This window comes from Panthera tigris, chromosome D2, assembly GCF_018350195.1.
Source record: "Panthera tigris isolate Pti1 chromosome D2, P.tigris_Pti1_mat1.1, whole genome shotgun sequence".
Taxonomy (NCBI): domain Eukaryota; kingdom Metazoa; phylum Chordata; class Mammalia; order Carnivora; family Felidae; genus Panthera; species Panthera tigris.
Window position 1 is genome coordinate 3,228,696 of NC_056670.1, and position 16,462 is coordinate 3,245,157.

At 41.1% G+C, this 16,462-nt stretch overlaps 1 protein-coding gene across 1 annotated transcript in view; it reads left to right on the plus strand.

Moving 5' to 3' along the window:
• PCDH15 (protocadherin related 15) overlaps positions 1-16,462 on the plus strand; it is an 833,394-nt gene that overhangs the window by 364,954 nt on the left and 451,978 nt on the right. The window contains 1 exon segment of the mRNA XM_042960326.1: positions 7,095-7,205. Coding sequence (XP_042816260.1) covers positions 7,095-7,205 — 111 coding nt within the window.

Consider the following 16,462-nt stretch of genomic DNA (forward strand, 5'->3'; position numbering starts at 1 on the left):
ACTGCAGCTGGTACTTACCGTATCGTCACAACCCTTACCTCCTCCAGCCACCTTAGTGTCCTCCCGCTGTTACCAGCCATCCCAGAATTACAGTCTTGTAACTATTTGTGGTATACTTCTAAAACTTTTAAGAAGGTTTTGGTGGGCTTGGGAAATAACAATTTAGAAATATTTATAGGTGTAACATTCCATTGTCACCTCATTTCCATTTTGTGTGCGGACTCCTAAGCATCGTAAATAAACCACCAGGGATGACGTCACCAGTGTGATGCGTGTGCTTTGTGGCTCTTACAAAGTGACATCACTGCCCCTTCTCCACCAGTGAAGCCTCAGGAAGACAAGGGACAAAGCTGTTTTTTTTAATACTTATTTTTGAGAGAGAGAGAGAGAGAGAGAAGGACAGAATGTGAGCCAGACACACTGGCTTTTTTATGCTTATTTATTTTTTAGAGAGGGAGGTGCAGAGTGTGAGTGGGGGAGGAGCAGAGAGAAAGAGGAAGAGAGAGAGTCTGAAGCAGGTTCCAGGCTCTGAGCTGTCAGCACAGCGCCCGATGTGGGGCTGGAACTCACAAACCGCGAGATCATCACCTAAGCTGAAGTCGGACGCTTAACCGACTGAGCCACCCAGGTGCCCCAAGTTTGTCTTTTTAAAGATTAATTATTTATGTTTTTATTAGACCGTGGGATTTCTGCACCATGTCTCCCATGGGATTGTGAGAGTGTTTCCCCCAATATGGTACGTGAGAGAGCACGCTGATAAAGGCAGAGTTGTTCTGTGGCGACCTGAGCCTGGGCTGGCATGACCGCCCTCTGTCTTCCTCCTCCTCTCAGCCCAGACGGGTTGTCAGGGCACCGTGGCTGCCCCACAGCACTTCTGAAGTGAACTTTCTCAGTGAATACTTCTCCTTTATGTTTAATATTGGGAAAATGAAAGGTGTTGAAGTTAATGTTCTGTCTTTACTTTTAAATTATGGTTTTGGCATATAAGCTTTAAACAAACATGAAAACAAACAAAAACATTGAGCTTGTAGAGACCAAGAATGGCCAACAGGACTTACCTGCCAAATCTACCCTCAGAACTCTGAGTCGTGAAAGCACAGTCTCATTTTCTTTTCTTTCCTTTTTTTTTTCCTCAAGTTAGTTAACTTACGACACCCAGTGCTCATCCCAACAAGTTCCTTCCTTAATGCCCATCCTCCCCACCCAACAGCCCCCTCCCCGCATCAACCTCAGTTTGTTCTCTGTATTTAAGGGTCTGTTATTGGTTTGCCTCCCAGGCTGTGTGTTATTTTTCCTTCCTTTCCCCAGTGTTCATCTGCTGTGTTTCTTAAATTCCACCTGAGTGAAATCATGATATCTGTCTTTCTCTGACTTGTTTCTCTCAGCATAGCCCCCTCCAGCTGTATCCTTCTGGAAGCTCAGTTGGTGGGTAAGAGGGAGCTGGGCTCGAAGGTGGGTGGCTGGCCAGTTCTGCTTGGTGCCTCTAAGCCCTGGAGTCAGGACCGGGTTGAGGTCAGCATGGGCTCCACCCTGTCTCCACTGCATCCTGATAAAATGGTTTAGTCCTCATGCTAAACTTTTGAAAACAGTTGGGGAACAAAAATGGAGAACAGAAAATCCCCTGGGCATAGCAGGGTCTAAGAAGGGACTGGATGGTTTTTGTGTGTTCGTCTCACCCCCTGACATGTATGTCTCTACGTGTTTGAAGGCAGAGGCAATGAGACAGAGAAGTGGGGAAGTAATGAGAATGCGAAAGGGAAGGACAGTAAGTAGGAAGGTCTGCTCAAAAAATCGAGTGGAAAAGATCAAAGAAGGAACTGAGGAAAAAAGGACAAGAGAAACGCTTTCCCTTAACAGTAGGGACAGGCAGCTGACTTCACGCCCCATGTTGGAACTGTTTGTCTTTCTTACTATTTAGGTTTTTGAAAGAATTAATCGTATGTGCGTGTCGTGTTTCTAGCTTACATTTTACGAAGGCTGTTTCCTAACTTGTATTCTTCAAGCTGTAAAAATGGAACAGCCAGGCCATGGATTTTAGGGAAAGGATTATCACACTGCATTAAAAACAAACCTACCCTGGGGCGTCTGGGTGGCTCAGGTGGTTAAGCGTCCAAGTTCAGCTCAGGCCATGATCTCACGGTTCGTGGGTTCAAGCCCCACGTTGGGCTCTGTGCTGGCAGCTCAGAGCCTGGAGGCTGCTTCAGATTCCATGTCTCCCTCTCTCTCTGCCCTTCCCCCACTCACACTCTGTCTCTCTCTTTTTCAAAAATAAATAAACGTTAAAAAAAAAAAAAAACTATCCAAGGTTTAGAAATAATGTGAGACAAAAAATCCATTACTTAGGAGCCGTCTTTTAGAAGTTTCGTGAGGCCGAAACTCCTTGTTACCCGTGCAGTAATTCCTTCTGCAGTCTTCCCCCCTTTCAGAGATTTGTGAGCTCACCGTCAAACATAATATGTACCTTTTACTACCTGTAGTTTGGGTAAGCCCATCAGCCACATGCAGTGTCCAAATTACAGAATGAGAAGAATGTACTTGAGCCAGCTAGCACTACTGTGGAATAAATAAAGACATCCTCTGGCCATGGGCCTAATTCAGTGAGACAAAAGAATCAGACACCACACGAGCACTTACCTTAATGTTATCGGGGGGAGAAAGCATTGACCCAGCCATATCCTTACAGAGATAACCCACCTTTAAACTTCACACCGTAATATTCCAATACTGATTTCTCCATTTCAGAACAACAAATATATTTGTATTACAAATATATTTAACCTGAAAACATGGCACCTCTGGCTTTTGTAGCCACAGTCATGATTTCTTTCATGTTAGTCCCACAGGGAATGGGAATGGTAAAAGTGTAGACTGGTTTGTTCTAATTAAAACTCTCAGGGTTTTCATTTGTCTGTCTTCCAACTGACGCTATGTTAATCACTGGCAGAAATCACAAATTAATGACCTGGAGTTTCGTTCAATTCACAAACATTTTGTTTGGCCACATTTTAATTTAAATACTTTTTCAGCCAATATCTAAAAACCATGAAATTTCACATTCAAATCTAGATTTCCCTTCTCTCTGAAGAAATAGAAATATGACAGCAGGGGTTCTGGTTTCCAAATGAATCTGTCCAATGTGTCAAGTGGTCTATTTCTTTTTTCTTCATTTCCAGCTAGTATAATCCTCAGGCCTAAATTTTCTACATTTTTATTTTTATTTTTTTATTTTTATTTTTTTTAATGTTTATTTGTTTGTTTTGTTTTGTTTTGTTTTGTTTGTTTTTTTGAGAGAGAGAGAGATAGAGAGCAAGCAGGGGAGGGACAGAGAGGGAGGGAGACAGAATCCCAAGCAGGCTCCGTGCTGTCAGCACAGGGCCCGATGTGGGGCTTGAACCCATGAACCATGAGATCGTGACCTGAGCTGAAATGAAGAGCTGGATGCTTAACCAACTGAGCCACCCAGGCGCCCCAATAATTTTAGAGTTTACATTTCTTTGCTAAGATTTCTCTTGTTTTCCCTCGTGGTGAGCATTTTTTTATATCTCTGAGCACAGACATGGTTAAAATAGCTGCTTTAAAATCTGTGTCTACTTGTCCTGACATTGGCCTTTCCTGACTTTCTCCCTCTTTTGAAAAGGGATCACATTTCCCAGTTCATCATTGGTCAAGTTGTTTTGAGCCCTCTCCTGGACATTGTGAATGTGATGTTCTGAAGAGACTTTTAATTCTATCATATTCCTCTGAAAAGATTTTTTTGTGTGTTTTTAATCTACCAGAGAACATGGTTGGACTTAAGTTAAAAAACTCTTGGGGGTAGCTCAAATCTCAATTTAGTATACATTTTTCCTTAGTCCATCTATTATAGTCTTCCTCATGCAGGTGTGGTATGGAGTTCACCTACAGACCTGAACACCCTTTCTAAGTGGGATTTTGTCCTCTCCCTTCCTGGCTTTCTCCTTTCTGATCGCCCCTCCCCTCCCCTTCCATCAGCTTTGATTGTTCCAAAATCTATTCCCTGATTCTTCAGGCCAGATAGACTTTCTGTGAGAGTTGTAACTGGCCCTCAAGCTACTAACTACCATAAAGCAGCAAACTCACCCATGTTATCTCTTCTTTCAAGTGTGTGGCATCTCCCAGAGTGTGTCTGCTTTGGTTATCTCTTGAGGGGTATCTGGTATCCTTTGCCTTTTGTGTTTTTCCCAGAGTTTATAGGTGTTGTCTGTGGAAAGGCTGAGTCAAGTAGGAGATAATCAACCATATAGAAACAGAACAATTAATGCCCAATAAGTTCCTTTCTTCAGTATACATTTAGAAGACAAGGGCACATACTTGTTTTTGCTTCTGAACCATTCTGGCCTTCCCGAATATCAGGCAACAATGATATAATCATTTCAAAGTTTTAATAACAATGGAAGAATGTGCCTCCATTTCCTTGATGGTTGTGGATCTTTAGTGACGAGTTATCAGCTCGTTTGCCGCTGGCACCAGGTTTTTCTTTTTTTTTTTTTAATGTTTTTAATGTTTGTTTATTTTTTAGAGAGATAGAGACATAATGCGAGTGGGTTAGGGACAGAGAGAAAAGGAGACACGGAATCTGAAGCAGGCTCCAGGCTCCGAGCTGTCAGCACAGAGCCCAATGCGGGGCTCGAACTCACGAGCTGTGAGATCATGACCTGAGCCAAAGTCGGATGCTCAACCGACTGAGCCACCCAGGCGCCCCTACCGCTGGCACCAGTTTATAACCAGAAACACTGGAATTCCAAATCTGTGTCGAGCTGTTTTCTCTTTAAGAAAGGGAGAATTGGAGGAATTGTTGAAAACCAAGGGGACATGTGTTGTCCATTTGTCTCTGTATTTTAAAAAAGAGGATGATTCTAACACAAGAACATGTTTGAGTATATCCTCATGTCTGTGTGTTCCTAAATATTAGAGAAATAACAAACATAATATCACTTGAAATTATTACGTTGAAGACTCAGCAATCATAGCAGATATCAGTTGCCATTACTATATGTCACCAGTGATCCCTTAGGTGAGTCTTGGGGATTAGCATAGTGTGTTAGTTATCTACTACTGTGTCACAAACCATCACAAACTTAGTGTCTTAAAACAACACACACTGATGTTTGCACAGTTTCTGTGCCTTAGGAGTCTAGGCTCAGCTTAGCTGGGCTCTCTGCTTAGGCTCTCACAAGGTTGCAGTCTAGGTGTTGAGCATGTTGGTTCTCCGGTGGAGGTTCAACTAAGGAAGGACCTCTTTCCAAGTGAACTCAGGCTGCCGTCAGAAATTGTTTCTCTGTGGTTGTAAGACACAGGCCCTTGGCGTCTTGCTTGCTGTTGGCTAGAAGCTTCTCCCAGCTCTGAGAGACCACACTTAGTTTTTTGGCTGTTTACCCCGTGACTTCTGCAAGGAGAGTGTCTAGACCATGTCTCTTGGCAACATGGAGTCTTATATGTCATAATGCGGCCATAAGAGTGACAGCTCATCACCTAAGCTGTACCCTGATGATTACAAGCAGGTCACAGATCCTGTCCACACTCAAGGTGGAGGGTTACACAAAGGTGCGGATGCCCATCAGGAAGTGGGGAGAGAGAGGGCTCCCATAGGGATCTGTCTGCCACACCTACTGTTACGTCATCATCTTTGAATGTCCTATAAACATCTACTTTGGAAAGTCTCTTTTTGTTTGTTTGTTTGTTTGTTTTTCACAAATCTACACAAAATAGAGGAGATAAAGGTTCTATTTTGGCTATAATGCAGGGTAAATTGAAGATGGTCACCTGCCTTGTTAACATCTTTCTTTTTTCAATGTTTTTATTTTATTTTTGAGACAGAGACAGAGTGTGAGTGTGGGCGGGGCAGAGAAAGAGGAAGACACAGATTCTGAAGCAGGCTTCAGGCCCTGAGCTGGCAGCACAGAGCCCAGCATGGGGCTTGAACTTGTGAACCATGAGATCATGACCTCAGCTGAAGTGGGTCGCCTAAATGACTCAGCCACTCAGACGCCCCTACATCTTTCTTAACCTACCTATATTTTCTTTATGATGTGAATGAACATTTATACTACATGTGAAATAAAGAAGAATCAGGCATTTTTACTAGCCAAAATCATAAAATCGTAATTACCAACATTGCAAACTCTTTTAACCCATGAGCAAAATCAGAGTAGTTAACATTGAGCTTTCTTCTCTCTTGTTTCTTTTCATTTTTCTTCTCTTGTGCCATCATTGTCATTGAATTTTATCTAAAATAAATAAGGAATTGGGGCACCTAGGTGGCTCAGTAGGTCGAGTGTCCAACTCTTGATTTTGGCTCAGGTCATAATCTCACGGTTCGTGGGGTCGAGCCCCACATCAGGCTCCGCACTAGCACGGAGTGTGCTTGGGTCTCTGTCTCTCTCTCTTCCTCTTCCCCTTTCCCCACTTTCTCTCCCTCTCTCTCAAATAAAAAAAATATAAAAATACAACACAATATAACAAATAAGGAACAAATTTAGGGATTAATAGCTGCTCAGCTGATTAACCAAATTCAAAGCAAAAGCATTTGTGCTCGTTTCCAAAATGTTCTTGTTCTTCCTCTCCTTGGAGATGTGCCAGGAACGCGCTTTCTTTTGGTTGGAAGAATGATGTGTTTTGGTTAATGATGCGCGAGCTAACAGAACCACGTACAGGTCACCATCCTCCTCCTCCATTTCTTCCCTGACAACAACGTTGAAAAGGGATATTATGTAGAGATCACAAATTGCGATGCTTGGGGCTCTTGGGTGATAAAACAAATGGTGGTAATAGAGAAGATGTTTAGATACTTGCACTTTGGTTGAGAAGTGTCCCAGGGTAACCCTAAAAATACATTAAAAACTCACAGGTGACGAGTTTCCGGGTCGTTATCAAATGACTCTGGTAAAACCCATTCATCAACATGGAAAGTTTTTAGACACGATAGCAGTATTAAATCGGAAGCTTACAGGCAACATTCAATTTTCAGGTGATAAACCTACTATCTGTAACTTTCTGGGAGACTCAGCTGCAATACTGCATTCTCTAATTCATCTTCTATTCAAATGAGTTGATTCTGTCTCTCTCCCTGTTGGCAGACATCCAATGACACCTTTGAAATCCCCCTCATGTTGACCGGGAATGTGGTGTTGAGGAAGAGGCTCAACTATGAAGACAAGACTCGGTACTTTGTCATCATCCAAGCTAATGTGAGTATTCATTCCCCCTCGCTTCCCTCCTGGGAGCTTAGGAATAAAGAACTCTCCCAAAATGTGTCAGTGCTCGCGGAGTGCCCGCTGGAATTTATGGCCTCAACGGGGTAGGCTGCCCACAGCACAATTGATATGTTCTGTTCTTCTAGATGGAGAATGGGGCGGAATGGAACAGGAGGAGTGTTTCTACCCACTGTTCCCTTCACTCTGAGTCACATTCCCACCCTTCGGTAATTTGGCTTTAGTTCGCCCTGAAGTGTTTCTCAAATTGTGACACAGAATGTGACACAGAGTGTGACCTGCAGGAGAATCCCCTCGGTGCGTACTAAACATGTAGGTTCCCGGGCTCTGCCTCAGACCCTGTGTGCAAACATCTCACAGGATGGAAGTGGAATACCTGAATGTTTTACTCCCTGGGGGATCGCCAAGTATGCCGAAGAAAGAGAAGAAGCGTCCAGTTGGTATTCTTTTCCCCCTTGGCTGTCATTTCTTGAACACCTGCTCACTAGATGTCAGCTCCTGGGACTGTAACCAGCATGTATGTACAGCAGGAAGGGACAAGCTGAAAACCAGTTGCTTATAGAACGTGGACTTTTATTGTTATCTTAATAAAGCCCCAGCTGTGTGTGGATCAGGTGCTGGTTTGACACCTCAGGTATATCACCGAGGACCGGGTTTCTTCTGCCCTCACACTGGGCCCCTTTCCTGACACTTGGCCGTTTTCCCAGCGTCCTGTTCGTCAGCTGCTAGTGACTACCACAGCCTTAAGCACCACGGCTGCATTTCAGGTCTGACTGCCAGCAGGTGGAAAGGGGGTGAAACCAGGACTCTTCTTGTTTGCTGATCATCCTTCAACTGTGAGGAAACTCCTGCCCAGAGCCCTCTCCCTTCTAACTTCCCTCTGCAGCCTGGGATCACAGAGTCAGCCTAGAGAAAGGAGGCTGAGGAAGCCTTATGTAGCAAAAGGGGTGAGGTAGCCAACTCTAGATTACACCAAGTTCTGTGCATCTCCTGGTGCTGGACACACTGATAACGTGGGGAAGTGGGTGGAGAGGAGGCAGAGGGGGACCGGGAGGGGGAGGGGGAGGAGGAGGAGGAGGAGGAGGAGGAGGAAAAGGAGGAGGAGAAAGGGGGGGAGGAGGAGAGGAGGAGGAGGAGGAGGAGAGGAATTTGTTAACAAGAAGAATAGAGCTAGTATTTCAGCAAAATTCTGACAGGGCTGGCTACAGATAGCTTCCAATATTGAAAAAGTCCACACAAGTGACAAGATCATGTTACAAATAGGTTATTAGACTCTGAAGCCAGCCTGTGCCTTAAAGGATTCCTAAGCAATGTCATTCTACTCCTATAGCAGAGCATGAAGACCACTCAGAGTGGAAAAAAGAAAGCATCCTCCATCAGCTGTTATGAACAAGTTTATATGTGATAAGGTGTCACTAAATGGCCATTTTTTAGCTAGAGATATTTTGCCAGAAAGGAGGGGAAAGTTTGTCTGTGTATAATTATAATTAAATATATAATATATATTTACATTAATGTTATTTTATATATTTATTATATATAAATATATTTGCTTATATAAAAGTATATTTATTTATATATATGAATTTAATTTGCCTATTTTATATAGTAGGTAAATAGTAGATATATATAGATAGAGATCTAATTTTTGAAGCCAGATTTCTAAATTTTCGTTCAAAATTCTCAAGTCAGTATCTTGGTGTCCACGGTTAGAGATTAGAGTGCAAACAGCAGATATAGGAGAAACCAATATCTACTGGGGGGGGGTCCTCTCAGAGCTCCTCAAAACCCTGAAATCTTTTTTTTTTTTTTTTTAATTTTTTTTTTCAACGTTTTTTATTTATTTTTGGGACAGAGAGAGACAGAGCATGAACGGGGGAGGGGCAGAGAGAGAGGGAGACACAGAATCGGAAACAGGCTCCAGGCTCCGAGCCATCAGCCCAGAGCCCGACGCGGGGCTCGAACTCACGGACCGCGAGATCGTGACCTGGCTGAAGTCGGACGCTTAACCGACTGCGCCACCCAGGCCCCCCTGAAATCTTTTTTTTTAAATAGTTTTTCTACACAGTGAAAATGAGAAGAAAAAAAACACAGCTTCTCTTGTTTGACTCTGAATCTCTAATAAAATTTAAGGAAAAATAAGATTGCTGTGGAATGTATCAGTTTTTCTTGTGCTATTTAAAATGAGCTATTTTTTAAAAAGAAGTTCAAGTAAAGTGAGCTATTTTTTTAAAGAAGTTCAAGCAAAAACATTTGAATCGATGTTTAATTTAAAATATTTTTGAAGGCTCCTGGAACAATTTGTATGCAATTTGCTAGACTGCCCACAACTGAGAGAGAGAGAGAGAGTGTGGTAAGTGGTTAGCATTTCAGGGATAAACTTATGAAATACGAGGATATGCGTGAATCAGCAAGAGGGAGGATTAGAACTGGAAATAAGTGAAAGAAAAGGTTAATTTATCTGTAACAGTTTTTATTATAAATTTAAATCCTACACTATAAAATGGGAATATTAAATATAGGAGATTATAAGCTTCTTGGTGTTTTTAAAAGCTGTCAGAGCTATATCCTTTTAATAGTTTTATTTATTTACTTATTTTTAAATGTTTATTTATTTTGAGAGAGCAAGTGGGAGAGGGGTAACGAGAGAGGGAGAGAGAATCTCAAGTGGTCTCCGCATTGTCAGCACAGAGCCGGACATGGGGCTCAACCTCAGGAACCATGAGATCGTAACCTGAGCTGAAGTCAAGAATCAGTTGCTTAACCGACTGAGCCACCCAGGCGCCCCCCCCCCCCAGAATAGATAATTTAAAAATGGAATCACTATGGGAAAATTATATATGCATGTGTGTGTATAGGAATATACTTTTAATCTTGGTAAACACTGCCATATTGTTTTCCAAAATATTACAGCACATCACTTTCCTACAAGATAAAGAATGGCACATTGCCTCTGCTTTCTAGATAAAATAATTTACTAAAAAAAGTGTATTGTAGGAGCTGAAAAGCTGACTCCTACTTGCTTGAGGACTGATGGTGAGCTCCCTTCCCTACTCCAAGTTCAGTGACCTCACCTTTGTGGCCACGGTGGCCACTGTGAGTATGGACAGTGACCAGTGCTACTAATCAGGACTTCTCGTCCCAGAGATGGTCGTTCAATGTTTACTGCTTTGTGAATACCCACGTCTGTGTCAGGGAGCAAGAATCAAGGTCCTTCTGGCCAGACCAAGTATCAAATTGACATGAGACAGATTAACAGGAGGAAATCAACATTAATAGGCATATGTATGGGAATACACATAGACATTCCAAACACAGGCACAATCAGAAATATATGTCCTTCTGAACTAAGGAGAAGGGGGCAGGGGTCTAGGATTTTACAAGAAGACAGTGCAGTTCATAGGGTGATAAGAAAAGCAGATGTTTGCTAATTGGCTGTTCTACATACAGAGGACTCACTCAGGTAAAATTTATCTCCAATAATTCATATTCTGTGAAATACCCCAAATGAGATTTTTCTGTGTGGCTAAGAGAGGGACAAAAGTATCTCCTGAGACACAGGGTCTCAGGGGCTTTGTGTTCACAATAACTCACATGTCAAAGTGGCACATTCTGGGAGGGGCCACTCTGGAACCCTTTCATCTATATAATTTACACTTTTATATTTATATAGGATCATGAAGTCCACAGACTGTTACATGTTTCTAGTTACATTTTTATATCCTTTGGTGGTTTTTTATTATCATTTTGTCAATGCTACGTAAACTGTCGTACAATGTAGATCACGTACATTCAAAATCTACATTTTTCTCTTGGAGTCCTAAAGACAGTTGAAATATGAACAGTTTTGATTTTAAAGTAGGTGGTATGTAAGTGGATGGACGAGTGCTTTGACCTGGCTTTGCTTATGGTACAAAGATTTGATTGATGTACAAAGGAAACTATTCTAATTTCATGTAATTAGGAAGTTTCTTTTTATCCCTGTGGACATATTAGAATTCTTTTTTTTTTAATTTTTTAAATTTGTTTTTTAGAGAGAGAGAGACAGAGCGTGAGTGGCGTAGGGGCAGAGAGAGGGAGACACAGAATCTGAAACAGGCTCCAGGCTCTGAGCTGTCAGCACAGAGCCCATTGTGGGGCTCGAACCCACAAACTGCGAGATCATGACCTGAGCCGAAGTCAGATGCTCAACCGACTGAGCCACCCAAGTGCACCACATGTTGGGATTCTCAAATAAGCTGGAAGAGTTTTGGTTAACAAAATTAAGAAAACTTGCCACTTGTTTACGTGAGGAATATTTGCAACATTATTAACCATGGTTTAAGTATGAATGGGCAATGAGAGAATGATTAATTCTAGAAAACAGAAGGAAAAGAAATCTAGAAAAGAAAGTTCAGAGATTGTACAAAGATCCCTAGATTTTCTTACTGTTGAAGTTTCCAATATAGTCTGTACCACAAACTCCAATTTTGTTATGTTACCCTAAATCACAAACAAATCGAACTTATCTCCTTATACATGGATATTGTTCCAAAGCAAGCTCTCCTTTGTATTACTGTTATCCTGAAGGAAATACTGAGGACTCTTCCATACTCCGGAGCCCTTAATTAGTTGTCAGAAAAAAAAGTTTACATTTAATTTAGAATCATAGCCAGGGTAGGGATGCCAGGGTGGCTCAGTTGGTTAAGCATTTGACTCTGATTTTGGCTCAGGTCATGATCCCAGGGTTGTGCGATGGAGCCCCACATTGGGCTCTGTGCTGAATGTGGAGCCTGCTTGGGATTCTGTCTCTCTCCTTCTGCACTTCCCACTCTCTCTCTCTCTCTCTCTAAAATAAATAAAATTAAATAAAAATTAAAATAAAATAAAATCATAGAGTAATTCTAAATCATCTTACCAATAACAGGAAGAATTTCATATTTTCTGAAATATCAAAAATCTAGAGAAGGAACGCTTAGTTGTCTTTCATAACAAGATATTCTAATTCATAAGAATGCCACTTCTTTCTTACTCTGTCTTTTCTCCCAATGTATGAGTATTCAGATCAGTGTGTAAGCATTGTAATTATATGGGCTTGTATGTAAAACAATCACTTCATATACTTCTGGATGTCAATTTCTGTAAACAACTTTTCAGCAGTAGCTCCCACTCTGACCTTCCCTCACCTGTCCTTCCTACTGCTTGTGGAGTAAGTGCTGAATTTTACACCAGTTGTTCTGAGCTCCGCCCATTCTTGGGCGTACTCTGGGGAATAGGCGTGAAAGAGGGAGATGGTGATGGCACCTGATGGCTGACACAGATTTATACAGTGCCCAGTGGTCAGGGTGTGTAAGCATGTGGAGATGCAAAGTGTCATGCTATTCTGTCTACCAGTGTGCATAAAAATTAAGGAAAATCATTAAATGTCTCAGTCCAAAAAAAAAAAAAAAAAAACACACTTTCCAGGAAAAAAAAATCACTTCTAAAATGGTTTAGACCCACACAATCTTGTTGCTTCTTTATTTTTTTTTTTCCATTTTGAATAAAACAATGTAATGGAATCAAGTTACTCTAGGATAAGTTTCGTGTTTCCAGTCAGGGATCGTCCATCTGTCATTGGTGAGCAGAGCAGGGCAAACACCCCCATGGTCCTAGGTGAAGAGTCAGGGTCAGAAGATTCAGGGCAAACCTAATTATGTTGCATTTTTTTTCTTTCCCTACTGCAAATAGCTGATAAAGTAATGAAAGAGTCTGTAATATATGTATCTATGAGTGAGTCTGGGAGGTGCTTGCTGCTAGCCAGTGTGTGTGTGTGTGTGTGTGTGTGTGTGTGTGTGTGTGTGTGTGTGTGCACGCGCGCGCGTGCGCGTGTGTGTTTTAGCTACAAAGCACTTGAATACTGAGTATGTAAATGTTGGAAGTCTATGCCAAGTCTTCTATGGCAGCGGCTCAAAAACAAACCAAAACATCAGCATGTCTGTTCCGTACTCATTTCTTTTTTTTAGTTTTTTGAAAAAAAAATAATGTTTATTTTTGAGAGAGAGAGAGAGAGAGAGAGAGAGAGAGCTCACACAAACAGGGGAGGGGCAGAGAGAGTGGGAGACACAGAATCTGGAGCAGGCTGCAGGCTCTGAGCTGTCAGCACAGAGCCCGACGCGGGGCTTGAACTCATGAGCTGTGAGATCATGTATGACCTCAGGCGCAGTCAGATGCTTAACAGACTGAGCCACCCAGGTGCCCCTAAAAGCTGTTTTTTTTTTTATGTTTATTTATTTTGAGAGAGAATGAATGAATGAATGAATGAACGAACATGAACAGGGGAGGGGCAGAGAGAGAAGAGAGAGGGAATCCCAAGTAGGCTCGGTGCTATCAGCACAGAACCCGATGCAGGGCTCTGTCTCATGAGCTGTGAGATCATGATGTGAGCCGTACTCACGAGTTGGACACTTGGCCAACTGAGCCCCCCAGGTGCCCCAGCGAAGGCTGTTTTTAATGAGGACTACCCCACTGGAGAAACCAACTGAGCCACCCAGGCGCCCCTGTTCCATCCTCATTTTAGAACTGAGATTCACAGAATTTCTTAGTATTTGCTGCAGTCCACATCATCCCTAGCTCCTCCCTGACAATATTTAACTGGATACACTTGTAAATAGAGAGCAGGTACTGAGTGAATCACAAATTAGCATTCATCTCCGCTGATCAAAGAACAGTGGACAATGAAACTATTTTCTAGAAAGAAAGCCTTTTGATTAGGATAAAGGGGTGGGACCTTACTTCTCATCAGACGCAGGAGTTTTATTTCCTTAACACCGTCAGTTTAAATATTTGCAATTTTATAAAACTGTGCTTTGTAAAAAGTGTGGACTGTGATGATGAATCCGTTATCTCTGAGCTATTTATAAAAGTCAGTATCTCTGAAGTTCTAAGCACATATCTCTTTTTTGAAGAAATAAATTAGTTCTTCCTAGCAATATGTTGATGAAAATTTCTACTTACTTAGTAAATACTTCATTCAAAGACAGTGGGTGTCTTGGCTACAGCAGCCATCGTGTTACAATGTGGTTCTCAAGGTTTGTAGCTTGTGTTGCCGTCATATGGGACCAGTGGATTGAGAATTTGAATGCACATGCTGAGGATTCAGGGACCAAGTCAGTGCTGCTTTCCTGTTCAGCCCAGACAGAATATTCCAGCTAGGTCAGATTCCACACACTGCTGAATATTCCTTATGACCTTCTTGATTCTGTGTTGAATATACATAGGCTTTTAAATTACTGGATTTTGGCTTTTACACTGGATTATTCTTCATATCACCTGCACTTCCTTGTAAGCTGAACTCAGTTGTTAAGTAGTGACCTATTTGTATGGCAGCTAATTAAATGTTTCATGGACGTTAATGTTTAATGTTAGCAAGTGTGTAAGTGATATGTGAAATAATAATGCACACTGAGAAAATACAAATTAAACAGTCATACTTGAATAAATAAAATAGATATATTTTATTTATATCTTATATCTTACATCTTATATATTATATATTATATATATCTTATATATAATGTATATTATGTATTATGTATTTATATATTATATATTATATAATATATATTTTATATTATATATATTATATACGTATCTTATATATATCTTATATATATATCTTATATATATCTTATATATATATCATATATACCTTATATATATCTATCTTATATATATCTTATATCTATATTATATTTATATAAGATATATATATCTTATATCTTATATATATATATATATATATATTATAGAATAATTAAAATAGATATATTCTTGGGATGCCTGGGTGGCCCCTTTGGTTCGGCGTCCGACTTCAGCTTCAGGTCATGATCTCACCGCTTGTGAGTTCAAGCCCCGCGTCGGGCTCTGTGCTGACAGCGCAGAGCCTGGAGCCTGCTTCCAATTCTGTATCTCCCTCTCTCTCTCTCTCTTCCCTTCTCCCACTCATTGCTCTCTTTCTCTCAAAAACATAAGTAAACATTAAAAAAAAATTTTTTTAAAGATATATTCTTGCTTGACAGTTACAGTCATAGTTTTTAAGCTAATGAAGTATCTTTTTAAAAAATGTTTAAAAATGTAAAATACCTTACTTTTGTAAAGGAAATAAGAAATGAGGAATGAAAATGGGAGTAAAGAAGGAAGGAATTTGGCAGGGCGGGGAGGGGGTGGTTAGTTTTTAATATGTTTTGGATTCTCACATAGGAATGAATGGAAATACAGACTTCAGAAAATCACATAAAATATTTATGCAAATAATTATGTTTTATTTATGCCACTCCCAATTTAGAATGTTATTTCTTTTATCTAGAATAATCTTCAGCAGTAGCATTTTACTAGAAAGAGCGAAAGTTTCTTTTCATTTTGGTTTTTATCTCAATTTCCAGGGGCTGTGTTTTAGATGAATTTTTAAGGTCAAATTTGGTTCTAAACTGGGAGAAGAACATCACAGATTAAAGCCTTCCATGGGCTCACAAGTGCACAGTGAGCTGGAGACCTACTTTCATATTCATACCCCTCACATTATATAATATATATTAATGACAAATCCTGCAGAATATCCGCATGCGTAGAGGGACTGTGGGTATCTGTCAGTGCTATCTCTGTGTGTAGACATGGAGAGGAGCAGAATTTGTCACCACAGAATATGCCTCACTGGCATAAGGATTATGGTTTCAAAACAGCAGACAACAGGGAAGCTCTGAAAACTAAGTAGGCAGTTTATGCCTACACGGGACTCTCCACCTGCAAGGGTGTCCCTCCCGCTCCAGGAAGAGGAGAATGGCTAAATCCAGAGAAGCTTCTGTCAGAGGGAAAGGCTTGTTTTACTGTGCCTTGCCTGAAACCCAGTTCTCCCCACTCTCCATCCCCAACGTCTTCTTTTGTCCTTTGCTGAAGCCTGGGTTTAAGGTGACAGTTTGGGCCATTTTGGGGAGTTGCCCAGTTTTCCTGGATGTATGTGTGGGTACATATCATTAAAGCATTTTGTTTGTTTGTTTTCCTGCTAATCTGTTTTCTCTTGTGTGGGGTCTCAGCCAAGAAGCTACAAGGGTGGAGGGAATTTTTTTTTCTTCCCTGACAGTAGCTTCTTTACTATTTTTCCTCCCAGTAAAAAGTTCATATTTTATAAATCAACACTTTGTAAACAGTATCTTTTCCCAATATTATAACCAAACCAACGTGAGCTGCTCCTTGGTGCATCAGAAACTGTACCTGAT